The sequence below is a fragment of the Balaenoptera acutorostrata genome, chromosome 19 (assembly GCF_949987535.1).
Source record: "Balaenoptera acutorostrata chromosome 19, mBalAcu1.1, whole genome shotgun sequence".
NCBI lineage: Eukaryota > Metazoa > Chordata > Mammalia > Artiodactyla > Balaenopteridae > Balaenoptera > Balaenoptera acutorostrata.
The window spans coordinates 63,980,386-64,005,780 of NC_080082.1; the positions used below are offsets into that span (position 1 = coordinate 63,980,386).

General features: G+C 61.3%; 3 protein-coding genes across 10 annotated transcripts in view; all 3 read left to right on the plus strand.

Annotated features, from left to right (window-relative positions):
- The window catches only part of CCDC106 (coiled-coil domain containing 106), a 31,675-nt gene extending 24,499 nt beyond the window's left edge, over nucleotides 1-7,176 (plus strand). Inside the window, exons 1-6 of one of the 5 annotated variants that reach the window (XM_007175485.3) lie at nucleotides 3,038-3,151; nucleotides 3,906-3,984; nucleotides 4,134-4,236; nucleotides 4,323-4,499; nucleotides 5,573-5,785; nucleotides 6,303-7,176. In XM_007175485.3, the coding sequence (XP_007175547.1) occupies nucleotides 3,955-3,984; nucleotides 4,134-4,236; nucleotides 4,323-4,499; nucleotides 5,573-5,785; nucleotides 6,303-6,619 (840 nt within the window). In that variant the 5' untranslated portion in view covers nucleotides 3,038-3,151; nucleotides 3,906-3,954 and the 3' untranslated portion in view covers nucleotides 6,620-7,176. Of the gene's footprint in view, nucleotides 1-3,037; nucleotides 3,266-3,905; nucleotides 3,985-4,128; nucleotides 4,237-4,322; nucleotides 4,500-5,572; nucleotides 5,786-6,302 lie in introns of those variants that run through there. The other 4 variants (XM_007175483.3, XM_057534508.1, XM_057534509.1 and 1 more) reach the window with 4 other exon arrangements.
- ZNF581 (zinc finger protein 581) lies at nucleotides 563-1,156 on the plus strand. The gene has a single exon (XM_057534510.1). It carries the CDS (start codon nucleotides 563-565, stop codon nucleotides 1,154-1,156), a length of 594 nt encoding a protein of 197 aa, XP_057390493.1.
- A 629-nt stretch (nucleotides 7,177-7,805) lies between the features above and the next one.
- Nucleotides 7,806-25,365, plus strand: U2AF2 (U2 small nuclear RNA auxiliary factor 2). 4 transcript variants are annotated; one of them, XM_057534492.1, is made up of 12 exons: nucleotides 7,807-8,850; nucleotides 12,633-12,768; nucleotides 13,378-13,422; nucleotides 13,714-13,817; nucleotides 14,146-14,297; nucleotides 15,627-15,743; nucleotides 15,916-16,054; nucleotides 20,269-20,348; nucleotides 20,427-20,549; nucleotides 20,846-20,944; nucleotides 21,199-21,447; nucleotides 24,617-25,365. In XM_057534492.1, exons 1-12 carry the CDS (start codon nucleotides 8,802-8,804, stop codon nucleotides 24,749-24,751), a joined length of 1,428 nt encoding a protein of 475 aa, XP_057390475.1. In that variant the 5' UTR covers nucleotides 7,807-8,801; the 3' UTR covers nucleotides 24,752-25,365. The 4 variants fall into 4 exon arrangements, with proteins under 4 accessions (XP_057390474.1, XP_057390475.1, XP_057390477.1 ...); XM_057534493.1 differs by having other exon boundaries at nucleotides 7,808-8,850; nucleotides 20,846-20,932; XM_057534494.1 differs by lacking the exon at nucleotides 13,378-13,422 and having other exon boundaries at nucleotides 20,846-20,932.
- Nucleotides 25,366-25,395: the final 30 nt, after the last annotated feature.

Sequence of the window (25,395 nt, forward strand, 5' to 3'; positions counted from 1 at the left end):
CTAGAGAGCGCTGGGACACTGCCAGGACTGGGGGGTGGATGGGCGCGGACTGGAGAGAACCTGCAGGTAGCCGGGCGAGGGGAGGTGGGCGGGTTAGGACATGGGGTTCCCGACGTGGCAGCCCATTTGAGAAGGCCTGAGTGCATATAGAGGGGGTAGGAAATGCTTCTTGGTGGAATATGTAGGATGGACGGACACCCAGACTGGGATCAGTGGCGTAGACAAGGGAGAGGCCTGGAGGTCTATTAGGTGGGGCCTGCGGGCAACCCGTGACCTGAGGGGAGCACAAAGTGGAAAGATAGAGTAAAGAGAGCCTGTGCGTACAGTCGGTGGTGGAACAGAATTGGAGAGGGTTTTCAAGGAGGGGGTGCCTAGGAGCCTTACAGAGGGTCACAGAGTTCAGCGCCGAAGGACTGGAGAGGAGATGGGGGACGGGGGTTGCAGAATTCCTGAGTAGGTTACATAGAGAGGGGAGAACAGAGCCCGTGGGGCTGAGCTTCCCTCCTCTACTGTAACCTTCTCATCCTCTCTCCCCTCCACCAGGCCTCAGTCACCCCTCCGGATGCTGGTGCTGCCGTCCCCCTGCCCCCAGCCCCTGGCGCTTCCCTCCGCTGAGGCCATGGAGGCGCCTCCCCCTCGGACAGGCGGGTCCCCAGAACCCGGACCTTCCTCCTCCACAGGATGTCCCCAGGCTTCGTCCCCTTCGAGGCCCAACCACTACCTGCTCATAGACACCCAGGGCGTCCCGTACACCGTGCTGGTGGACGAGGAGTCTCAGAGAGAGTCCGGGCCCGATGGGGCTTCGGCTCAGAAAAAGTGCTACAGCTGCCCAGTGTGCTCCCGGGTCTTCGAGTACATGTCTTACCTTCAGCGACACAGCATCACCCACTCGGAGGTCAAGCCCTTTGAGTGTGACACCTGCGGGAAGGCATTCAAGCGGGCCAGCCACCTGGCGCGGCACCATTCCATTCACCGGGCGGGCGGCGGGCGGCCCCACGGCTGCCCGCTCTGCCCTCGCCGCTTCCGAGAGGCGGGCGAGCTGGCCCAGCACAGCCGGGTCCACTCCGGGGAGCGCCCCTACCAGTGCCCGCACTGCCCACGCCGATTTATGGAGCAGAACACGCTGCAGAAGCACGCTCGGTGGAAGCATCCCTGAGCCAGGCTGCGGGGTACCTCAGGTACCATGGGATTCTGGGGGGAGCGTGGACTCCCATCGCCCTCAGACAGCCGGGAGCGCCAGAGGCTGGGCTGCGGGGGCCCTGGACACAAACACAGGACCCCCTCCCCCGTGGGGAGGCTGAGCCCTGCCTTGAGGAGTAATCTTCGGGTCCTCAGTGTTTTGGAGATAAGGATGGGAAAAAGACCTCACATGCACAGAGTGGAGTCCTCTAACCTCAGAGACATCAGCGAGTCCACGGCTGAGCCCTGACCGGAGGGGTAGGGAGCAGAGTGCTGTGTGCTGAAATTCTCGGGCCTGAAAGCCCGTGGTTGGGGGCCATCAGGAATCTGCAGCATCTTGCTGAGGCCCCCCTGCGATGCTGGGGGAAGGGGCCCCAGACCTGCTTCCCACTCCCCAGCCAGGGCCTGAGACTGGACACTCAGTAAACACAGGTTCCACTTTGAGCGTGTGAGGTTTGGGGGCACCGTGTCTCTGCCGACTGCCTAGCACGGAGACTGAGCAAGTGCCTGGCCCACTTGGGCCTTGGCTTGCCTGGGAAGGTTGGCCTGCACTGGGGTTCGTCCTAGCTTGGCTCCTGACCACCTGTGTCATATAGGCCGAGTGTTCTTAAATATTTCTTTTTGTTTTAAACCACGATCCATTGTAAGAAACATTTTATATGGCAACCCCATATAGCTACACAATATATGCAAAACAAAGGTTTAACAGTAGTTACCTCTGCCATGTGCAGATCTCTGTTTTTTTCCATCTACTTTTTTTTTTTTTTTTAAGACTGCCAATTCCAGATTTCATTCTACCTTATTATCTGCGCATGAACCTGTAGTTTGAAAAACACTGATCTAGGGCAGGTGCCTCCCCCTGGACGTTTTGACTGAGGCTGCAATTTATCCGTAGTGTGAAGTGGGTAGGAGGGGAGAGTGGCCAGGACTTTCTAGGTGGCGCAGACATTTAGGTTCTCCCGCTGCAGGGTTAAAGCACTGCTCTCATAAGGGCTGGCAAAAATTCCAGAGCATGGAAGCTACCTGAGAATGGGAGGAGAGGCAGGTGGAGCTGGGCCAGAAGCTGAATAAACATCTGCCTTCTCAATGAATTTTCCTTGCGTGTCGGATTTGTGCCAGGCACTGTGCTGGGCCTCATTTCTTCTTCCGACCTCTTTTTGGGTGGAGGAAAAAATCATCTGTCTCTACTTCCCAGAGAGGGAAAGAGCTTCCCACCATCTGACTTCAGATAACAGTAACAGTGCCCTGTCTTGAGCTCTCACTGCGGTCAGGCGCTGAGTTGAGCGTTCTGCGTGTCATATCCTATGTACCCACAACAAACCTAAAAGGGATTATAATCTCCCCACTTTACAGGTAGAATGAGGCTGTGAAGGGGCGGCCAGGACTGGGATCTAGGTCTGAATGTTCCAGAGCCAGCTCTTAACAACACGGGGGTGATGGTGCCGAGGTGGGGAGTGGTTTCTAGGCCTTTATTTTCGGGGAGGAGTAACTGTCCCTACCCCATGATCCTGGGAACCCTGGGGTCTGGCTGTGCTGAAGCCCAGTGGGAGATGAAGGAGCGGAGCGGGTTGCAGGGGTTCACACCGGCCAGTTCCCAGGGTATCTCTTAAGGGGATCCTCCCTGTGCTTCAACTTTCCCGGCTGTTTCCTACATTTCCCCGCCTGTCCCGGGCCGGACTCGGCGCGTCGTCACCCCCTACTCCCCCACCCCTGGGGACCCCCGGAGCTGCCAGCTCTCCAGGAATTGGGAAATTCGTGACGTTCCCTGCCCAGGCTTCGCCAAGGGCGGGGGAGTGCTGCAAGGGGCCATCGCGCAAGTGCGGCCCCGGTCTCCGCCGCAAACGGCCGGCCTCACCTGGGGCCGGGGACTCCAGGAGGAGGCACGCCAATTGGCGCACCGGGCGGTCCTGGCGTCCCTGCCTTTCCCATCGCCCGGCTGCGAGACTCGCCGCCTCTGCCGCCCCGCCCGCAGGTGTGCGGTCGCTTCCCTCCGCTCCCCGTTATTCTTTGCAGACGCTCCCCGGCGCCGGGCATGGGCGCCGCCGCCGCCGCCGCCGTCGGTCCTCGGGCCGGATTCCGTGCGCGGGTGGGTGAGCGTGGGGCCCCGGCCAGTCCGACCCCGGGCACCTGCGGGCCGTGGGGGTGGTGGTGGCCGCGTCGGCACCTGCGGCCAGGTGCATCCCCCGCTGAGACCACTTGCCACCGTCGCTCCCCCTCCCACCCGCGGGACAAAGGGCGGGGGCGGGGGCGCATCCCCACTCACGACCTTCCCCCGCACTGCGCACGCGCCCAGCTCCCCAACGGGTGCCAGGCCTTGATCGCCCACGCGAGTGCGTGGGGTGCCCGGGGGTGGGGAGGCGCCGCTCGTGGCTTGGGCCCCCACCCTGCGCCTGGAAGTTGGGGCACACTCTCCCCCCCCCGCACCTCTCACTTCTTTGGACCCGAGGCGACCTGTGATGAGGGTCTGTCCTATTTCGGCCAGGATGTGCCGGCTCTGTCGACCCCACTGGTCCTTCTTCTTCCGGCACCCTCGTTCTCTAGAGTCCAGGAGTTTGTAACCCCAGGGGTCCTCCCTCAGTCCTGAAGGGTCTGGGTCCCCTCCTCCATCGGACCCAGGAGTCCTGGCCCTCAGCACGCCCTCCCGCAGTCGTGAGCCCCAGCTCCCCCGGGATGTCCCCGAGGAGTCCCTCTGGGTTCCTTCATCTGTGGCTGCTGTTTCTGTCCAGTGCCCCTGAGGCTCTTAGCTGCTGGGGTCCGCGGGAGGCCGCGCCATGAATGAGCGAAACATTAGCCGGAGGAGGACAGGTGAGGAACTGGACCCCGCTCCACCCTCCGCCCCACAGCCGCTGCCCGCCGTCCCTGCCCTTTCCTCTCCAGGGCTGCGTGGTTGGGGGCTGGTCCGAGGCTCCTTGGGACTTCCCTGGGGTGACCCTGGCCTCTTTTTTCCAGTGAAGAAGGACAATGAGGCCTTCGAGATTTCCATCCCCTTCGACGAGACGCCCCACCTAGACCCACAGATCTTTTACAGTCTGAGCCCCTCTCAGGGAAACTTCGAGGGTGAGTTGGTTGAAGGGGGACTTGAGTCAGGTGGGGGTGCAGGGCCCTGAGGCCTGGGGTCGACCAGTGTCCTCTGCTGTCCCTAGAGCCTCCGGAGGCTGCGTCCCCGACTGTGGCCCTGATGAATGGTGTCAGGGCCCAGCTGCACATGGCGCTGGAGAGGAACTCATGGCTGCAGAAGCGCATTGAGGACCTGGAGGAGGAGAGGGACTTCCTGCGGTGTCAGCTGGACAAGTTCATCTCCTCTGCCCGCATGGATGCAGGTGAGGCCGCCGGTGCCCTCCCCATCCCACTCCTGGGCCCCGGCACCCAGCTCGGCCCTCCTCAGGGACACAGGACCCTTCTCACCCACACTCATCCTGTGGTGGCTCGGGGGACCTGTCATTTTTGCCCCTCCTCGCACCTGTGGCCACCTCTGAGATCCAAGCCCAGCTTCCTTCCTGCTCGAGTCCTTCTGCTGATGGCAGGACACTGTGCCCCGCCTGTCCGTGTATTCTGAACACTGCCCCATTCCCTTCCCTTATAGGGCTTTGCTCTGCCAAATCTTTAGCTGTGTTTTGGTGGATCCAGCCTCTCCTCTCCCCTTCCTGCCGTCCAGCCCCTGGCTGGCTCCCTCAGAAGCCTCCGCTTCCCCCTCTGTGAAGTCAGCTGAAAGTCTGGACAAGGGGCCTGTGTTTTTCCAACACCTACTTTACTGGGGACCCCTCTGCTCTTGAGGCGCCTCTAGCCTGGGTTGCTGGGGCCTCCCGCCATCCACCCACGCTGACGGGGACCTACCAAGGATGGTCAGGCCCGAGGGCTTCTGGATTTACTCGGTGGGAACCCCAACACTGGACCTCCAAACGCACCCTTTGGAGGGCCCTGCATCAGAACCCCCGCTGCTTCCTCTGTCTGGGTCAGGGTGGGCGCCTGCCTTTCCCAGCGCACTAGACCCAGAGACTAAGGTTTCCCTCCGGGTCTGAACTCCCACCCCCACCCAGGCCTTGCCTGCCTCCCCGCTTATAGAGGCCTCACTGGGTCCCCAGAACACCCCTCCTCCACCTTGGGAACCCCACAAAGTCACAGACTCTCCCGAGGTCCCCGGGACTGTCTTGGTCCACTGGGCCCCTCCCCACACCTCTTGCCACCAAGTTGAGGCGTGAGCATCCTCAGCCCACGTCCCACCCCACAGAGATCTGGGATCCCTGTCCCCAAATCCCAGATGCTTGTGGAGCTTCAGCATCTATAGTGCACTTCCTGCCTGCCCCCTTCTTGGGGACCCCTTCCTGGGGACCCCTCCTCCCTCCCTCCTGCTCGTGAAGTTCACGCATGCGCGTGTCTCCTCTCACCTCTCCAGAGGACCACTGCCGGCTGAAGTCTGGGCCCCGGCGGGCTGAGGGGGACGGCAGAGGCGGGGCTGGGGGCGAGGCCTCAGACCCCGAGTCGGCGGCCTCCTCACTCAGCGGAGCGTCTGCACAAGGCAGTAACGGGGAGAGGAAGAGGCAGAAGCAGAAAGGGGGCACTGGCCGGAGGCGCTTCGGGAAGCCCAAGGCCCGGGAGAGGCAGCGGGGTAAGCGAGGCACAGGGTGTGCGGGGTCTCTGGGGCTCTGGGCCGGGGACTTGCTGTGTGACCTCCAAGGAGCTCCCCCTTGTCCTCCCAAGCCTTGGTCTCCCCATCAGCAAACAGACCAGACCTGGTTGTCTGTCCCGGCCTCCACGTGTGGTCCTGGTTTACAATCCTTGAATCTGTGTCCACCCTCACCGCCGCCTGGGGCTTGACCTTCCTGAGCCTCGGGCTCCTGTCAGTAACAGGGGAGGGGGCGATGGCCCAGGTGGGCTGGGAACTCCACCCTTGAACCCACTCCCTCCTTCATTTTTCCTCCTCATCCCCCTCCCTGGGCTTGCCTTCTCTGATTTTCCTCTGGTCCGACTTCTGGCTCCATTTCTTCCGCCTCTTGTAACTCTCACTGCTTTTCCTCGTTCTCTGTTTTGTTCTCCTGATCTTCCGGCTTCCCCTTCCCACTTCCTCTCTCTGCCCCCCACCCCCCAAAATGCCTCTCTCTCGCTCTCTTCCCTCGGCCCTGCAGTGAAGGACGCCGACGGTGTGCTCTGCCGCTACAAGAAGATCCTGGGCACCTTCCAAAAGCTGAAGAGCATGTCTCGGGCCTTCGAGCACCACCGAGTGGACCGCAACACGGTGGCGCTGACCACGCCCATCGCGGAGTTGCTCATCGTGGCCCCCGAGAAGCTGGCGGAGGTGGGCGAGTTCGACCCCTCCAAGGAGCGTCTGCTCGAGTACTCGCGCCGCTGCTTCCTGGCCCTGGACGATGAGACCCTCAAGAAGGTGCAGGCCCTCAAGAAGAGCAAGTTGCTGCTTCCCATCACTTACCGCTTCAAGCGGTGATCCCGCCCCACCTGGCCCGGGACAGGCCCCCGGCCCCTCTTTCCCTCCCCCTCCGCCCTCCCGGCACTGGTCAAGCGTGTGTAGGAGTGGTGGACCCTCACGAGGGCATGGGGCGGGTGGGTGGCCTGTTTCTGCGCGTGCCTCTCTCCCTCCCCTCCTGCGGACCGCCACCCCCTCCCCGGGTCCCCTGTATATAGATCTGCCCCTTTGCCTCTCTCATTCCTAGCATCCTCCCCGTCCTCCGCATTCCCTGGGGTGGGGGCGGTCCAAGAACTACTGTCCAGGGACCGGTTTCTGCCCTTTCCTAAACACTGGCACCCCCTCCCACCTGAGCGGCACCGTCCTGCCGTCACCCGGCCCTTGCTCCTGGGAAAACTGCGGGACTGCGGGGCGAGGGCACTGTACATACCCCGTTGCCGCCCCCAGCCCCGAGGAGAAGCTGGCCCACCTGCCCGCCCTGCAAGGAGCTCCCCAACGCGTTCCGGGACCGCCCCGAGTCCACGTGAGACAGAGAATTATTAAGAGAATTTAAATTAAAAAGAGATGATAAAATTTGGAATAAACGAGGCCCCGGCCCTTTCCTGGGAGGGGGTGGCCGTTGCTGCGAAGACGGTGATGGAGGCTCTGAGGGGTTCCGGGGCACGGACGGTCAGGCGGGAAACGGGGAGGTTGGGGAGACAGGGTGTAATTAGCTCCCCGGAGGCAGGGGTGGGATGGGAGAAGGAGCTGTGCCGTGGGGAACTCGGAGGAGCAGAGCTCCGGAAAAAAGGCGTGAACACTACCCGCTGGGCTACTGGGACTAGAGGCACGGCGGCAAGAGGCGGGACTCAATGAAACCTCTCGCGGAGGCGGCCAACGTGGGGAACGGGGACTCTCTGAGCGTACGCTTCCGCCAGGAGGCGGTAAAGCGAGATTATCTGCCTCCCGGAAGTGTCCGCTACGTCGCCTGCTGCGCCTGCGCGGCGGGGGGTGGGGCGCGGGCGCGCTTGTGCGGTTACCACGGCAACCAGGAGAGGGCGGCCTTGCTTAACGGTCGGGAATGCAGTACCTTCCCTGGAGGAAGGGAAAGACTCGCGCACGCGCTCTGGGGGCTCGGGAAGCGGGCCCCCTTCCGGAACAGCCAAGAAGCCTCGCCTCAGACCGGCTTCTACGCAGGCGCAGAAGCCCACCTCGCGCCCCGCCTCTTCACCCTTGCGCAGGCGCACAAAGCCGCTCTGGCAACCTCCGCAGTGGCCGCGCGCACCCTTCACCCCGCTGGCTGATTTTGTCTCGCGCAACCTTCTTAGGCCCTCCGCAAGATCAGCCCTTCTTTTCCTCCCCTTTCCCCACCGGAGAGCCAGGTGCCGAGAGCCGGGACCCTGCCCCTTCTCCGTTTCCCTTCCCCTGACCCACCTCTCCTCTGTCCTCCCTCCCTTTTCGGTTCCCGGAGCCGGAAGGAGCCGAAGTGCCGACGGAAAAAGCCGAAGCTATCTCCCGTGAGTGAAGTCTTCTCGAAGCGGTGGCGGAAGGAGCCGAAGTTGTCCGAGAGGGGAGGAGGGTGCGCCTGGAATCTCCGGAAAGAGCCGAAGTTTGGAAACGAGCTTAATCTCTGGCTGCGTCCGAGGGCGAGCTCCGGAAACCTTCGGAAAGTGACGAAGTCCGGGACGGTTAGAATTGTCGGAAGTAGCCGGTTGCTTGGACAGGGCCGGCGGAGAAGAGCGGGGAGAATCTGCGCAAGCAGTCAAAGACTGGGACAATTTGAATTTTCGGAAAAAGGCGAATTCTTAGAGGGGGCTGGGTGCAGAAGAACGCGAGGATCTACGGAAACATCCGAGCGTTGAAGAGCTAATATCCGAAAAGTTACGAAAACCTGGGAAAGCGGCGAAACCTTCGCTTCGGGTGTTTTCGGAAGCAGCCGTAGCTGCTGCTCCCGACGCTTTTCTTTACGGTCCGGAAATAGCCGACGGGTTTCGGAGCCAGGCCTGCGCGGCGGGGGGAGGGGCACCTCGCGGGCGCGCAGGCGGGGAGAGGGGCGGAGCCGGGGCGGGGCGGGCGGCCCGGGCTTGATTAGGTAGGAGGCGGTGGAGCGCCGGCGGCGGCCGGAAGTAGCCGAAGCAAGCGGCGGAAGTAGCCGAAGCGGCCGGAGCGGGCGCGCGGCAAGGCGAGGCGAGAGCTGCACAGGGCCCTACGCGGCCGCCTCAGCATGTCGGACTTCGACGAGTTCGAGCGGCAGCTCAACGAGAATAAGCAAGGTGAGGGCGCCGGGGGCGCGGGACGGCGGGCGGGGCGTCTCTTGGTTTCCCTCCGTGTCCCCCGCCATTTTCCTTGCTTCCCCCTCCTTTCAGGGCCGCGCGGCGCCCCCCCCACCAAGTCCCGCGGCGCGCGCCTCGCTCACGTGACCTCCCGGCGTGCCGCCGCGCAGGAGGGGAGGGAGCGGCGGGCGCAGGCCCGGACGCATGCGCTTCTTTTTCCGCGCCCCACGTGGTCCCCGGCAGGCAAGGCGAGCTCGCCGAGTGTCCCCTCGCGGACTTAGATTTTTTAATCTGGAAAGGAGATTATATAGATTCGGTCTCGCAACCCCTCCTTTTCTCCCGCTGCCTTGGCACTTCCGCTTCCGGCCGGGCCCGCGGCCCGGGTCTCCACGCCCCCTTTGTTCCAAAATGGCCGTTGTGGGCCCCCTTTCACGTGGGCGCGGGCCGGGCCGCGCGGGGGGGACGCGTGTAGCACCGCCGCCCTTTGCGCCTAGTCCTGCGGACCGGCCGCCGGTGTCACGCCGGGCCGCTGCCGTGGGGCGCCAGGGTCGGCGCTTGTGGAAGAGGTCGCATTGTGCGTGCTCTGTGTTCCTGCCGCACGCCTGTACCCCTTCCTCGGGACTCTGGCTCTCCCGGCGATCACAGTGCGGAATGTTTGCGTCCCATCGCTCCCTAGCTAGAGAGGCAGACCCCACGTCCTGTAGGATCGCAGCTCGGGACTCCTAGACTCAGCCTCGTAAATCTCAGCGTGGAGGGGAGGAGACTGAGGCTGAGCGAGTAGGGGGACCTGGTTCAGTCGGGAGGGTGGGAGGCATGTCCCCCTCGGGTGACGCCGAGTCCAAGCACGGGGCCGTGCTAATGCTGATTACTTTGGGGACCCCAAGAATTTTAGCACTGAGAGAGGCGTTAGATAGTTAACGGGTTTCTCCTGTTTTCTTATTCCGATTTGAGAGTGAAGGAGCTTAGGCCGAGGGAAGGTGGTAGGCTTGAGGCTTAAGCTGCCCGTGTTCGGAGGGCTGAATGAGGGGCGCTGGGATTCCCCTTTCGGCCCAGCCTAGAGTGGGGTAGGGGGTGGCTGGATTAGGAGACAAGAAGTCACGTTTCGGGGTGCCCACGGGGTGTCTGTACGTACATGATGTACCGCTTAACAGCACAGGCTTTGGAGGTGAGCAGACCTGGGTTCTAGTACCTACTTCGTTGCTTAGTAGCTGTGTGCTTATTTTTGTGTGTGTGTGTGGGGTGACCTTTTTTGTTTGTTTTTGTCGTTGGCATGTTGGAATAAACAGGCATGATAGAAATGATAGTTGCAGGTAAACTTTGAGCATGTGTCAGGCATTTTGCCAAGCTCTTCTGCACAGTTTTTCTAAGTGGATCCTATAACAGCCCGATGAGGCTGAAGTGATTTCCTACCCTTTGCAGAGGAGGAAACAGGCTCAGAAAGTAAAAACTTTCCCACGTTTCAGCTGATCAGAGGCAGAGCTGAGATTAAACGGGGCAACATATGTAAAGTGTGTGGCATGGGGGTTGGCATACGTTAAGTGCCCAATTAGTGATATTTTTTATTGTGAAGTAATTCTTAGTGTAATTTCTTACTTAGGAAGTACAGAGGCAGGTTTTCAGCTCACTCAGAGATGGTGTTAGAGATGGGGAAGGGCAGGGAAAGTTGCTTTCCAAACGTCCTTCTGCCAGGTCCCACACCTGGTGGTACGCATGAGTCTCATTTAAAGAAGAGAAAAATGAGGTGTAGAGGTTTGGTTGCTGTTGCTGGTTTTAATGCAGAAAAGCTGAAACCGATCCTGAGTCTGCCTGGCTGCAAAGCCATGTTCTGCCAGGCTGGACAGCCAAGTGGAACTGATGGAGCCTGCCTTGGGGCACTTGCAGGTGTGCTGCCTGTTCTCCCTGGGTGTCCCCGCTGGCACTGGGAGGCCAGGCCCTCAGCCGGGGCGCGTCCCTTGGGTTGGTGGAGTTGTTCCCACAACAAGGTGGCCCCAGCATTTTGAGCAACTGTAGCTCCCTTTTCTGTTCCGATCTGCGCTGTATCAGTGGGTGTGTTGGGGGCGGGTGTTACTCTTGCCTCAGGGGGAAGCTTTGCCCATGTGTTGCTTTGCCCATGGGTCTTCGTGCCTGTGGGTCTTTGTCTCTGCGGTCCGCTTCCTCCAAGTGTCAGTCTGCGTCTCCAGGGAATTAATTTCCTTTTCTGTGTCCCAGGCACCCAGCAGGTGCCACTGCTTCCTCTGTGTTCGTCACTCTCTCCCTGCTTGTCTGTTTTAGAGCCTAAGCCACAGGAAAGGATCTCCTGCTCACAGCCTGCCCATCTCACAAGTGTGGAGCCAGAGGCCCAAAGCCTCTGGCCAGGGCTCCTCCCCGGGCCCAGTGCCATGACTCTGCTTACCTCTGGCTTCACACTGCTTGCCCGTTCCCTCCTGTCCCCTCCAGGTGCCAGTTTTCAGTTTATTTTTTATGTTTAGTCTTTTCATCTTAAAGTAGGCAATCCCATTGTCGTTAGCCGTTCCAGGTCCTAGAGTGTTTTAGGAGTGTTGTCCGCTGCTTAGGTGCCTTAGCTGACATTTCAGGGTTCACATTCAGGCTTCACCATTTCCATGTTTTTTGGCCATGGGCAAGTCACGTGATCTCGCTGCGCCTTAGGTTTCTCATCTTTTAAGTGAGCAAAGGCTCCCTCCCTAGTGTTTTCCCAAAGTAACAGCAAGGATTGAGTGCAAGTAAACCGAGCACAGAATATGGTTTTAGGTGGCATCCCAACGTTTTCTACAACGTTTTTTCCTTTTTAAGGTGCAGGTTTATCCTGTTGTAGTGAAGTCCATGGCATTCTCTTATTATCTCCATCGGCACCCTCCCCCCGCCCCGTCTCCAGACACGTGGTAAAGTTAACATGTGTTTGCGGGGTAGTTGAGGATAGTTGAGGAATCAGTGGCGTCTTTGAACCGAGGAAATAGAGTGCAAACAGCGTGGTGCAGGGGCTGCACCTCCTTCAGAGGGGGAGAGGTCCGCTGGGAGCCGAGGTTTCTGTGCTTTGCTGGCAAGGCTGTGCTCTGTTCCTAGGCGCCGCCCCCAAGGCGAGGGGGGGTGGGTGGGGAGGTTGAAGGCGCCAAGGGGAGCTCTGGAGAAAGCCCCCGCCCCAGCTCTTGCTGTCCTTGGCTCTGAGGGAGTGTGGGGATGGGGGGTAGTGGGCGGGCACCTCCCCCCCCAGATTCTGAAAGACACGCCTTCCTGGAGGAGGGTGTCCTGCATCGTTCAGCTGGTGGGGTGGGGTGGGGGGTGGGTTTCCCTGCTTCTCGGAGAAGCGGGTCCTGCCTGGCACCTGACCCCGGGGCCTGATGGTGGGGCTGTGGGGGCCAGCTGGTTGAGGAGGTCTCCTGAGGGGTTGCTGGGTCCCTTCAGGAAAACATCATTGGGTCTCTTGATTCCCCAGCCTCTAGCCCTGCCCCTCTCAGGGACGACCCTGGGGTCAGGCCCCTCAGCCCTCGAGGGGGACCAGGAGCCAGCCTCCTCTGTCTTCTCTGGCTCCCCAGCTCCTCCTGAGCATCCTCAGGTACCTTACACCCCGGGGGCACTTCCAGGCCCTGTCCCCTCAGGTAACCAGCTCCCGCCCCGGTCCCCAGGGTCTTTGGACTCGCGTGTGGACCCAGGAAGCCTGCTCTCCCTTCCTCCATCGAGCCCCTTCCCCGTGGGGGTGGCCTCCCTGGGGCTGGGGCGAAGCCACCAGTGCGCGGGTGGGCGGGGCCGCGGCCTCCCTCAGCTCATCCTCCCCCCGCCTTGCCCAGAGCGCGACAAGGAGAACCGGCACCGGAAGCGCAGCCACAGCCGCTCTCGAAGCCGGGACCGCAAGCGCCGCAGCCGCAGCCGGGACCGGCGCAACCGGGACCAGCGCAGCGCCTCCCGGGACAGGCGGCGCCGAAGGTACCAGGGCGGGGAGCGGGCGGCTGCGTCCGGGGCTCCGGGGCTCCGGGGCTCCTCTCCGCGCGGACCTGGGGGAGGCGCTGCTGCTCGTCTGTCTGCATCAGTTTCTTCCCTGTTCCTGGGGTTTCCTTCCGTCGCTGGTGCGGCAGGTTCTTTAGCTCCAGGGCGAGTCTGGTGACAGGGAGCCGCTGTCTGTCCCTTGGTGAGGGGCTCCCTCCCCTTCCCGGCCCTCTTGTGCCCACTGTGCGGGTCTCCGGGGTGCTGCCCTGGGAGGGGTCGGCGGTTTCCGCTCTAACGCCTCTTCCCTCCCCAGGCTCCCCTCTGTCCTCTCTGCCCCTTGGGTGAGGAAGGGCGGGATAGGTGGAAGTCCTGCCTCCTCCCACCTCAGTCTCTCCAGCTAGAAAGTGGTCTGTCTGGCCCTTCCTCCCTTCCTCTTGCTTGGGGGTGGGGGGCGTGGGGGAAATGGCAGGGCCGAGGGGGTTTGCTCGCTGCTCGTTCACCTCGGCCCTGCCCCAGCCCTGGGGCTCAGCGACCTTGGGGGGTGTGGTGTGTGGGGAAGACGAGGGTCCCCAGTCACCCCTCCCCACACCTTTCCCTCCCACCCCCCAGCAAACCTTTGACCAGAGGCGCTAAAGAGGAGCACGGTGGATTGATGTGAGCGTCTCTTCCTGCCCCTTCCACCCTGACGTCCGTTCCCTTCGCCTCCCTCCCCGCTGTGCCCCCTGCCCTGTCCTCGTCCAGCCCCGGCCCGAGCACTGGGGAGAGCCCACCTGCCTTGCAATAGCACCCTCCCCGGGCCTGGGCACGGCCCTGAGCCGGATCCTCTCCCTCCTGGAGAGAGCCGAGCTGGGCGGGGGAGCCGAGGGGAACCTTGGGGGACTTGCAGGCCCACCTTTGGTCAGACTGAGGTCGCCCTGCCCCGCTCTCCCCTCCCCCCTCCCCCAGTCGTTCCCCCCGCCACGAGAAGAAGAAGAAGGTCCGTAAATACTGGGACGTGCCACCGCCTGGCTTCGAGCACATCACCCCCATGCAGTACAAGGCCATGCAAGGTAGGCTCTGGCCGCCGCCCCGCACCTGCTGGTCCTCTGGCCCCCTCACCCTCTCGTGAGCTGGAGTGGTTGTATACTGGGGTGGTCAGGAAGCAGAGCCTCGGTGTTGTGGGGGTGGCGGAAGGGGTTTGCACCCTGGGTTTCCTGGCCTCTGCCTCTTGAAGTCCCTTGACGACAGCCCCTACTGTTGAAGTTGACAGCGGGGATGAAGCTGTCAGCAGACCTGGTTTCGCAGAGGCGGTGGGTGCCCGTGGCCGGGAGGGCACTGCTGCTGCGCCGGTCCACGGGCGCCCTGCCGTCCTCTCATCCCCGTCTCTTCCTTTTGAAGCTGCCGGTCAGATTCCAGCCACCGCTCTTCTCCCCACCATGACCCCTGACGGTCTGGCTGTGACCCCGACGCCGGTGCCCGTGGTCGGTAGCCAGATGACCAGACAGGCCCGGCGCCTCTATGTGGGCAACATCCCCTTCGGCATCACTGAGGTACTGCCTTCCCCCTGCCCTCCCCCTGCCCCTACCTCTCCCTGTCCCCCCACCTGTGCCTCCCCTTCCCTCCATTCCGTCCCCCAACCTGCACGGGTGAGACTCTGCTCCTGCAAGACCCCCCGGCCCCCTCCCAGACGGACCGATGGAGTTGAGCCAGCCAGGGGCCGGGCTGGGGGTGGCCCTCTCCCTCCCTCCTTTCCCTCTCCCGTCTCCCTTTCCCGATCTCCTCCAGCAACCCAGAGAGCAGGCACACACGTAACGTACCTACGAATCCACGAATCCGAATCCGTGTGGAGAGAGACAGAGAGGGAGACTCGGACACGCACACATGCACATGCACACGCACACGCACGCTCCCCCTCAGTGTTTCTGACACGCCTCTTGTTCTCTGCCGCCTGTGTCCCCCATCCTCTCCCCACATCCCTCCCATGGTCGCTGTTCTTTTATTTTTGATCGCCCCGACCTCCCCCCACCTTCCCCACCGCTCCTCTCCCCTTCCCCTCTCCCCCACCCCTTCCCGTGGCACCCCCTGAGAATCCCGAGATCAAAGAGTTGTTTCCATTTCTCTTTAAAGTGAAATATTGTGGGGCTGAGATCCCTCGTAGCAACAAAAAGTTTGCTACCGTCGTCGAAGGCAAGTAAGGTCCATTCTGACTTTCTCAACCTGCACTTTGCTACATTTGATAAACCAGCCCCCGGACTCCAGGGCCAGATTCCTCCACATCACTCTTTTCTCCTCCCCTCCCGCCCGCCCTTCCTCCCCGACCCTCTGCCCTGCGCTCCCCTCGTCCCGCCCTCTTTCCTCCATCCCTTTGCTCCTCTCTCTCTCTGTCTCTCTCTCTCTCTCTCTCTCTCTCACTCGGGTTTTCTCTGTGTTCTGCCTGCTGCTGCTTTTCCACTTTCCTGCCATTTCTCTCTTGCTGTCGCCATTGGATGTTTCTTTTTCTCACATGTTCTCTCTCCTTGTTCTCTGTTTCATGTTTTTTTTGCCTCTCCCTGTTGTTTGCCGCATCTTTCTTGAGCAATCTTTCTCTTTCCCCCTGGTTGGGGCCCCATGGCTCTCTCCACACCTCCTGTCCCGCCTCCTGGCCCCTGGCTGTTTCCTGCTGCTGCCTCCCCCCCACTTTCTCTGATCTTTCTCCTGCTTTTGTTCCTACTGTTGATCTCTATGCCCCCACCCATATTCCACTGTTCCCTTCCCTCCCCCCCGCCCCCCCTTCCCTCTCCCCTTACCCCCAAACCCCTCTGTGTCTCCCTCTCTCACCCTTCCCCTCCTCTCTCCACCTCCCTTCCCCTGCCCCCCCCTGTCTCCTCTTCCCTCTGCAGGAGGCCATGATGGATTTCTTCAACGCCCAGATGCGCCTGGGGGGGCTGACGCAGGCCCCCGGCAATCCCGTCTTGGCAGTGCAGATTAACCAGGACAAGAACTTTGCCTTCTTAGAGGTGAGCCGGGCATGTGGTGGGGTCAGGCCCAGCCCGTCTGCAGCAGCCCTTGTTCCCACTGGGCCCTTCTGCAGTCCGTTCTCTACCAGGTTGCTGTCGCAGAGCCCTCGGGGGTTGGGGGGCTGGCTGGCCACTCACCCTGTCCCTCACCACCTCCTTTCCTTTCCTTCAGTTCCGCTCAGTGGACGAGACCACGCAGGCCATGGCCTTTGACGGCATCATCTTCCAGGGCCAGTCACTGAAGATCCGCAGGCCTCACGACTACCAGCCCCTGCCTGGCATGTCGGAGAACCCCTCTGTCTATGTGCCTGGTGAGCGGGGGTCTTGCCCACCTTTCCCTCTGTAGGCCAGCTGGAGCTAACGGGGAAGCAGCGCGAGTGCTTCAGAGGGGATGCATCATCTCATCCGGCCCCTGAACTTTTGGGAGTTGGGCGTCTCCCTGTTTGCAGAGGTGGCGCCCAGCGCCCAGAGAGGGTGAGCTGTGGTCTGCTTGAGGACTCACAGCTTGTAAGTGGCGGAGCCAGGGCCAGACCGAGGGTGTTGCGGGCAGTGAGAGGCCCCTGCCCTGGACCGCGGGGTCAGTACGAGCGTGGGTGAGCCTGTGTGGATGGGCAGGTGGTCAGTAGAGCTCCTGGTGCGGGGTCTGATGTGGATTTTCCGTCGACCCCTGTGCTCCGGGCCAGCCTCCGCAGCCGTGTTCAGCACCATCTCAGGTTGGTAGGTAACATAGCAGACCTGGGGTCGGCAGAACTTTCTTCTGTAAAGGGCCAGAGCGTGACTTTTGCTCTGCAGGCCGCGGGGTGTCTGTTGGAACTACCCTGCAGTTGTAGCAGGAGAGCAGCCACGCGTGCTCCCTAAGCCAGTGGGTGTGCTTGTGTCCCGTAGGCCTTAACATCCGTGGACCCTGATGTTTGGGTGCCGTGTAACGGTCACATGTTGTAAAACAACCTTTCAGAAAGCCTGCGGGCTGTACAGAAACAGGAAGCGGGCTGGACTTGGCCTGCAGACTGCTTGCTGACCCCTGTGGTTGACTGCCGGGTGGAAGTGAGGATTTGGGCCTGTGAGGGGCCCTTTTGGGGGCCGGGAACACTGTGGGGTTGGAGGGGCCGGTGCTGCGGTAGCCGAGCTGGGGGCCCAGCTCTCGGGCAAAGGCGGGGTGAGCAGCGGGTGCTCTGGGTGTGGGGCCGTGAGCCGCACCCTGGGGGGCTGAGAACGTGGGCTTCTGCTGCCTGAGGCTTCACGCTGAAGGACACCTTTTGGAAACTGAGTCGGCTCTTCACTTTGTGAAATGGGGGATGTGGAGTCCAGAGAGGGCGGCACCTTGGGACTCAGGGCTGGGTCCCCGGCTCATCCCCGGTGTTTCCCACCGTACCAGTTGGGGTGAATTCAGCCCATCTCTCTAACTTATAAAAAAAACTTGAGAAGTTGCTGACTTTCTGGCGCTTTGCGTGCACGTATGTCTGTGGGGCCATCTCCCAGATCAAGCCACGGAACGTTCCTTCGTGTCTCTTTCCAGTGAATTCCCTGGGTTTTAACTCATTCCTATTTACACAGGAGCCCACTGCTTCCCCTGCTTCCTGGGCCAGCACAGTCCCAAGTGTGCCCCGTGGATCAGGTGTTCGTCATCGTGACTGTCCTGTAGTACAGGGTCGGCAAGTGACAACTAGGGGCCAGATCTTTAAGATCTGTCGGCACGTAGTCCCTCGCGCCGGCGCGTGGTTTGAGCTGCTTTCGCGCTGCGGTGGCCCTCGACTCCTGCAGTAGGTGTTGGGGCGCCCTCTCACCGAGGAGGGCAGCGAGGCAGGGAGCGAGCAGTGACGTGCGCGGAGGCGTGATTGCTGGGACCCTGCGTGGCGCAGCTTGACCGCAGAGTCTGCCTCGCCGTCTCCCGTGCTGCCCCACCCGTCGCCTCTCGCCTGTGGAACCGGAGGCATCGCAGAGGCGGGGACGGTGCTGCGTCGCAGGCTCTGTTACTACGGCTGACGTCCTCTCTGGGGTTTACCTCCCCAGGGAGGCCGGGGGTCCAGCCGCCGGGGGTCCAGCTGGGCGAGTCTGTTCCTCCCGGGGGTGCCGGGGGTGGCAGGAAAAGTGATGGTGGCTGCAGGTTAAACGTCCTCTGCAGCAGAGGTCATATTTCGATCTCTCGCTCTACTCCAACAAAACAGTCAACTTTATGGTTAAAGGGGAGAGGCATTTGATAAAATTCGACAGACATGCTTGGTTGGAAAAGAAACAATGTAGGAACCTGGAAGGTAACTTTCTTATCTTGGTGAAAGGGGATTGACCTGAAACTGTAAATGTACATTGTCTGCAGCGGTGAGACCTTAACTGCGCTCCCTGACCTCAGGCCTGACTGTGCAGTGGGGCCCTAAAGACGAGATGGAAACTGGGAGCAGGAGGGCACAACATCTTTGAATTTGTGAATTTAGCTTCACCCTGAGCGCCCGCGCTGGGTCAGGCTCACCCCTCGGTTCAGGGGCGCACCTGATTCTGCCTCCGGAGGCCCCTGCCTGTGGGGCTTCCTCCGCTCCCCCAGGAGGCTCCTACGAGGCAGTGCCGGGGGTGCCAGGGGTGCCAGGGGCACAGCGGTGCACGAGGCGGTCACGGTCCTCCCGCCGAGGGGCAGGTGACGCTGCAGGTATGAGAAAGGATTGCTTGGCCTCTGGGGGTCCAGGGCAGCCTTGCGGGGGCTGGTGAGGTTCTGGAGCTGAAGGGGAGAGGGAGCCCCCGTGGAAGAGAACAGGTGCGTGAAGCAGGGCGGCGCCCAGAGCGTGCCGTCAGGAGATGAGCTGCTGGGGGCTTTGACTTCGGGCGTCAGCACTGGCCTGGGTTCCCCGTTTCTATCGGGCTTTCCTGGCCGTGCGACCTGGAACAGGCCCTCCTCCCGGGCAGAGGCGCGCGAGCACGGAGGGGCTGCGGTTGCCGCGGTGCCGGCCCACTGCTCGCTCGTGCTGGCGCGGCCTGGCCTGCGTGGGGCGGCGAGCCCGGCCGCCACCCGCATCCAGTGCTCGTGGGGCTCCGTCGTGCTCATGCACACGCTCGGGGGGGCGCGAGCTCCTCCCCGTTCCACAGAGGAGGCCACTGAGGCCCAGAGGGGCCTCACTCGGTGCCGTTCCCCAGATGGGAGCCCAGGGAGCCCGTCTCCGGTGCCCTCGGTGCCGTGTGCTTCCCTGAGGTGTGTGGTGGGGCAGGTTCCAGCCCCGGCTCTGCCACTCTGGAGTCTTGTATCCGCAGCTCGTGTCCTGTGACGGCACCCTTGCAGAGCCCTTTGCTCCCTGAGAGCTGCCTGTGTAGTTGGGGGCCCCGGAGTGTGTGACCTCAGGTGGTACCTGCTCCCTGTGCCTCAGTCTTCTCCCGTCGTGCTGTGGGTAGGGGTGGGAGAGCGTGAAGCGAATGGCTGGAAGGAGTTTGGCCAGGGGTGCCCGGTGTGGAGGGCTCGGTCCGCGGCCCCCGCTCCCAGACGCTGCTGCGCATCCCTCCTCGCCCAGGCCGGTCTCAGGGGATCGCGTGCCCCACCCCGACGGGGCTGGGCTCTGGCGGCCCTTGGAGCGGAGGGGCCGGACTGGTGGGATGGTGGTGGGAGAGGGAGCCCTTCTGCGGGCACAGAGGCAGTGTCTGAGGCCCTTTCCCATCCCCCGTGTCACCCGCTCCTCCCCAAGGTCAGGAGGAGGTGGAGCGGGGCCACCTGGTGCTGGAATGCGGAGGAAGGCGAGGTGGTGCGTCTGGCAGTAGTGGGCCTTGAACTCAAAGTCAGGAGCAGGTCCGGCCGGGTGGGCGGTGGTCCACATTTCTATCCTCTTTGTGTCCGGCCGGCGTTCTGGAGCTCTGTGTAGCTTACGCCCTGTGGCGAGGCTCCAGGGATTGAAGGACAACGTTTTGGAAGCCTGCGAGACGTTGGGCTGAGTCCCGGCAGGCGCCCGAGTCAGACGCTCAGCGGAGAGGGCAGGACTGGGGTGGACGCACGGTGCTCGTTGAACCCGCTTGGCTGACGTGGCCCCCGCCTTGCCAGGGCGCTGCGTGAGCCGGGCGCGTCCCTGCCCTCACGGACACCGAATGGCAGACTCCTCCGAGGCCATCTGTGACTGAGGCCAGAGAGCGGCTAGGGACACCTGTGGCTGCGCGGAGCGCAGGCCCACGGGGAGAGGGTGTGGAGGCTTCCTGGGGAGGCCTGGTCTCAGCAGAGGCAGGTGGAGGGAGGGCTCTGAGTGAAGGCTCGAGGATGGAGGAGAGGCTGTGTATCCCCACGATGCCTCTCCAGCAGGCCGAGAGCCGAGGGAACCTGCCCAGGTGACGCAGCAGCATGGGGTGTGAGCTCGTGTCTCTGACCCCAGGGCCCCGGCGTGCCGCTGTGCTGGGGTCGCTCTGCGTCCCGAAGAGTGCTGCCGGGGCGCGCCTCTGAGGAGGGGCTGGGGCGGGCGCGTGGGTGGGAGGGACGCGGCCTGACGGGGGCTGCACACGTCCGCCAGGGTCTGTGAAACGACCTGGTGCTGGGACTCACAGTCTGTCTGCTCCCTTCTCCCCCTAGGAGTCGTGTCCACTGTGGTCCCAGACTCTGCCCACAAGCTGTTCATCGGGGGCTTACCCAACTACCTGAATGACGACCAGGTAGACCCTTCGTCTCCTCCCGCCCCTCCCCCGTCACGGCCTTCGTCCACACTCTCATGGCGTCTTGGCCTGCCACAGGTAAAAGAGCTGTTGACATCGTTTGGGCCTCTCAAGGCCTTCAACCTGGTCAAGGACAGTGCCACGGGGCTCTCCAAGGGCTACGCCTTCTGTGAGTACGTGGACATCAACGTCACAGACCAGGTGAGCCCTGGGCCCTGCGCTGGCGTGTCTGTCCCCGCACATGCCCTGCTCTGTACCCACGCTGAGGTCTCCCTCACTCAGGATGGGTGGGAGGAGGCCAGCCCGGAGCAGGACCGGGCGTGGGGGCACCTTTCCCTCGGTTCTAGCCCTTGCCAAGCTCTCACCCCTTTGCCTTGCCCTCTCCCCTACCAGTGCCCGGCTCTGGGGTAGTGGGGCTTGCGGGGAGGTGTCAGGCTCCTGGCCTCTGACCTGTACCTCTCTCCTGCGTGCCCCCATCCCGCGTTCTCCAAACGCAGGCCATCGCGGGGCTGAACGGGATGCAGCTGGGGGATAAGAAGCTGCTTGTCCAGAGGGCAAGCGTGGGAGCCAAGAATGCCACGCTGGTGAGCCCCCCGGCACGTCATCTTCCATTGGCTAGGGGACATCTGGGGGTGGGGGGTGGGAAGGGGCCGGGGGGCGTGCCGGGTGGGCCGTCCTAAGCTCTGCCCCTGGCTTTCCTGGCCAGTGCTGGGAGGGGTGCCTGGGTCTTCAAGGGCAGAGCAGGGTCTTTCCCTGGGATGGCATCGGGGGGGAGGACTTGGGGGAAGTGGGCATGGAGGGGGTGAGGGCGGAGCTGCCCCGTGACGCCCCTGCCCTTGCTGCCCCACAGAGTACCATCAACCAGACCCCCGTGACCTTGCAAGTGCCTGGCCTGATGAGCTCCCAGGTGCAGATGGGTGGTCACCCGACTGAGGTCCTGTGCCTCATGAACATGGTCCTGCCCGAGGAGCTGCTGGACGACGAGGAGTACGAGGAGATCGTGGAGGACGTGCGTGACGAGTGCAGCAAGTACGGGCTCGTCAAGTCCATCGAGATCCCCCGGCCCGTGGACGGCGTGGAGGTGCCCGGCTGCGGAAAGGTGCGTGGGAGCGCGTGTGTGCGCGAGGGTGCTCTCGTGAGCGTCCCCTGTCCCCCCCCCACGTGTGCGGGCACACACGCACACCCACACCCTCCTCTGACCCAGAGAGAGCGGGGCCTCTGGGGGGCCCAGGCCTGCAGCGAGAGGCAGCGGGCGTGCTGTGCCGCTGTGGCTGAGGACTTGCCTCTTGCCTCTGTGTCGAAGCAGCTTTGGTTCAGCACCTGGGTTTCATGTGATCTTAGGCAAGTGGTTTGGCCTTGTCTATGGAGGGGGGAGAAAAGTGCTAAAAATAGTCCCCAAAGCAGCAAACCCACCTGTGTCTCCCGGCTGCCAAGTACTCTGCTGAGCTCACCTGTGTCAATCCTGAGCTCTCACAGCAGCTCCGAGCCCTTCCCCACAGTTAGGTTTCTGATTTTTCTGGGGTCTGATTCTGAGCTCACTGAGTCACGTTGCCTCTGGCACTGTGCCAGGTGCCAGCATCTCACGCCCCGCCTCGGGATGCCTGGAGCGGGTGTGGCTGCTCGCCACGCGGGTCAGCGGGATGCCCACGTTAGGAGACAGCGCGTGTGCTGCCTCCGGTGGTGGCTGGGAGGGGAGCAGCGTCGCCCGGGGCCCTGTGTTCCGGTAGGAAGGTCAGGAGCTGGTGAAGCCCGAGCGACCCCACCCCAGGTGGGGTCCTGGCAAGAGGCAGCGAGGTGGCTGGTGTAGCCGGAGGGGGTGAAGCGGAGAGCAGTGGGGCCACGTGGGTCCTAGGAAGCATGCTGGCTGTTCTTCCGAGTGAGGATGTGGGGAGCCTTCGCAAGGTCTTAAACGTGGGAAACACCTGGCACATAGAGGTGGCCCCTTATAGTTGGGGGGGGGGTGGGCACGGAGTGCAAAGCAGAGCTGGGAATTTGGAGGGGCGGGGGGCGACAGCCGTGTGATGTTTGGAGCTTTGGGAACTAACAGCTTGTGGTCATCTGGGTGAAAGACGGTGACCTGATTTAGAGCAGGGGCAGGAGGATGGAGAGAAGTCAGAGGCGGTGAATGCCGGGACCCTGGTGGCTGATCTGGGTGTGCCCGGGGAGGGGGAGGAGCCAGTGAGATGCTCAGCCTTCTGGCTTTGGTGACCTGGCAGAGATGGCAGGTGAGAAGCAGGGGACATGAGCAGGTCTGGGGGGAGGGGAAGATGGTCAGTGTTGGGGGGCTGGCTTTGAGGTCCTGAGACCCCAGCAGAGATGTTGCGGGGAGCAGTGGGCTGGACAGAGCTGCTTCCAAGTGTGAGGTCTGGTAGGCACCCTGATGCCTGTTCAGGTGTCAGGCTGGACAGACTTGCCAGGGAGCAGTGGAAAAGCATCGCGGGTGGGGGCAGAGGGGGGTGGGGCGGGGGCAGGAGGGCAGGGTGGGCCGCACTGGGCTTGGCCTGCGCTCCTACCTGCCCCTAACTGCTGCGCTGGAGACACCCTGTCCTTGACGGGTCAGTCTCCTTAGTGCGGTCGTGGCTCGAGAGAGGAGAGCCTGGAGGCTGCCTGGGGGCTGAGGACGTGTTTGTGGGGGACTAATTGAAAGACCCAGCCTGGTCTCAGGGATCAGTCTATGTGATTTGTTTTTAAACTTTATTATCGTTCTTTTCAAACATAAGAGTAGAGAGAAACCGTCATAGCGATAGAGTAAGGTTATAGTATAATGTTTTGTTTTGTTTTAAATCAATCAATTAATTAATTAATTTTTGGCTGTGTTGGGTCTCCGTTTCTGTGCGAGGGCTTTCTCTAGTTGCGGCAAGCGGGGGCCGCTCTTCATCGCAGTGTGCGGGCCTCTCTTGTAGCGGAGCACAGGCTCCAGACGCGCAGGCTCAGTAATTGTGGCTCACGGGCCCAGTTGCTCCGCGGCATGTGGGATCTTCCCAGACCAGGGCTCGAACCCGTGTCCCCTGCATTGGCAGGCAGATTCTCAACCACTGCGCCACCAGGGAAGCCCTAGTATAATGTTTTTAAAGTCGTATTCTAGTATGTGTAGCAGTGTCTTAGTGGCCCGTCGCCCAGCTTCAGGTTACCAATATCTTAACCATTCTTGATTTCTATATTCAGCTTCCCATCCCCTTTTTTTCTTTTTTTTTTTCGCTGAAACAAGATGTATCTCATATATCACTTAAGTACAGTTCTCCATCTGAACTCCTGATGTCTTGGGCCTGGTCACTCTTGCTTTGGGGCCTGTGCTGTGTGCTGTGGGATGTTTAGCCCCATCCCAGCTTCCACCCACTAGATGCCAGTAGTGTTACTCATGCCTTTGTGACAATGAAAATCATCTCTCGACATTGCCAGATGTCCCCTGGGGACACATTCACCTTGGTTGAGAACTACTGCTATAAACAGATGACTTCAAAAAATTATTTTAACGAAACCATACAGTACCATTAGTACGTTAGCAAAATTACCATTAGTATCTGTCTACCCAAGCCATGTTCCGATTGCCCTTACTGTCTCAAAAATGTCTTTTTACAGTTGCTTTGATCAAAATAAGGAACCCTGCAGTTTGGTTTCAAACTTCCTTAAAATTTATCGATTTTGTCACTTCTTCTTGTTTTGTTTTGTTTTGCTTTGCAAGCCGTTTTGCTTGTTGAGGCATTAGGGGGCATGTTTTATAGAACTCCGCATGTCCTGAATTAGGCTGGTTATAGCCACCCCTCCCTCCACTTCTGTAACTGGTGGTTCAAGCAAGATGAGAAGCTTGAGCAGAACAAGGTTCAGGTTTTTTTTTTTTTTTTGAATCAACCTGGGTTTGAATACTAATTTGTCAGCTTTCCTTATTTCATCCCTTGTCTGGGGGAGACACCCATGGCCCTTGGGGTGGCTGGGGGAGCACCCAGCATGGTGCCTGGTGCAGGGGAGACACTCAGCACAAGTGACCAGTCTCCTTGAGCTCACCCCTGTCCCCTGCCCTTTGGGGCTGTTGACTTGAGCTTCCTCTGCTCTCATTCTCCATGCCTCTGCATGTTTCTGTCTTCTGTCATTCTTTGATCCTGGGGTGCTGGAGGATGTTTGGTAAACCTCTCTCCCTAAGCTCTCTCCCTCTCTCTCCCTCCCGCGGAGTTCTGGGTTTGGGTAGATGCTGCTGGTTGCTGTGAGTGAACCGGCGCATCCTTGGAGGCCGGGAGGCCTTGGTCTTCACAACCTGCGTCTTGTTCCCACAGATCTTCGTGGAGTTCACCTCTGTGTTTGACTGCCAGAAAGCCATGCAGGGCCTGACGGGTCGCAAGTTCGCCAACAGAGTGGTTGTCACAAAATACTGTGACCCCGACTCTTACCACCGCCGGGACTTCTGGTAGAGGCGGCGGGGGAGGGCAGGGGCAGGGCTGGCTGGGGCTTCTCCCCTCCAGCTCCCCCTCTTTTCCCCCTCTGAAGACGATGGGCAGAGGAGTGACAGCCGAATGACAGCCGGCAGCAACTGGAATGGCAGCGATTAAGGGTCGGGGGGTGGGGATTTGGGGCGGGGAGGGGACGGGGGAAGTGCGCACACAGACCCACACAGATACATGCACCCACAGACACAGAGGGAAGGGGTGGGGAGGGGGTGCACAGCAGGGCGGGGTCAGACCCCCACTGCCCCTCCCCGGAAGTCTCTCCTCCCTGATGCCCCCTTTATCTCCCCTTTCCCACCGTAGAAACATAGCGTGTTTATATTTTATGGCCAAACTATTTTGAATTTTGTTGTCCGGCCCCGATACCCTGCCCTCTCCCCTTTCAGGACCACAGCTCCTGTCCTTTTGGCCTCTGGTCCTCTCCCCGGTGTTCTCCCTGGTTTCTTACATAGTTGATTCTCTACTCTTTAGTCTCCCCAGACCTGCCCCCCACCCCGTGGCCCCTGGCCCTCTCCTACTCTCTGTGGCAGTTTCATATTTGCTAAGACGAATTTGCTCATTAAACATTTTGTTGTATTTTACTTTATGGAGCTGCTCTGTGTCCGGTGTGT

Coding starts and splice junctions, on each gene's coding strand:
- ZNF581 (XM_057534510.1), top strand. CDS start 563: ATGCTGGTGCTGCCGTCCCCCTGCCCCCAGCCCCTGGCGCTTCCCTCC.
- U2AF2 (XM_057534491.1), top strand. CDS start 8,802: ATGTCGGACTTCGACGAGTTCGAGCGGCAGCTCAACGAGAATAAGCAA. Junction 14,298..15,626: donor TCCCCTTCGGCATCACTGAG/GTACTGCCTTCC, acceptor TTCCCTCTGCAG/GAGGCCATGATGGATTTCTT. Junction 15,744..15,915: donor AGAACTTTGCCTTCTTAGAG/GTGAGCCGGGCA, acceptor CCTTTCCTTCAG/TTCCGCTCAGTGGACGAGAC.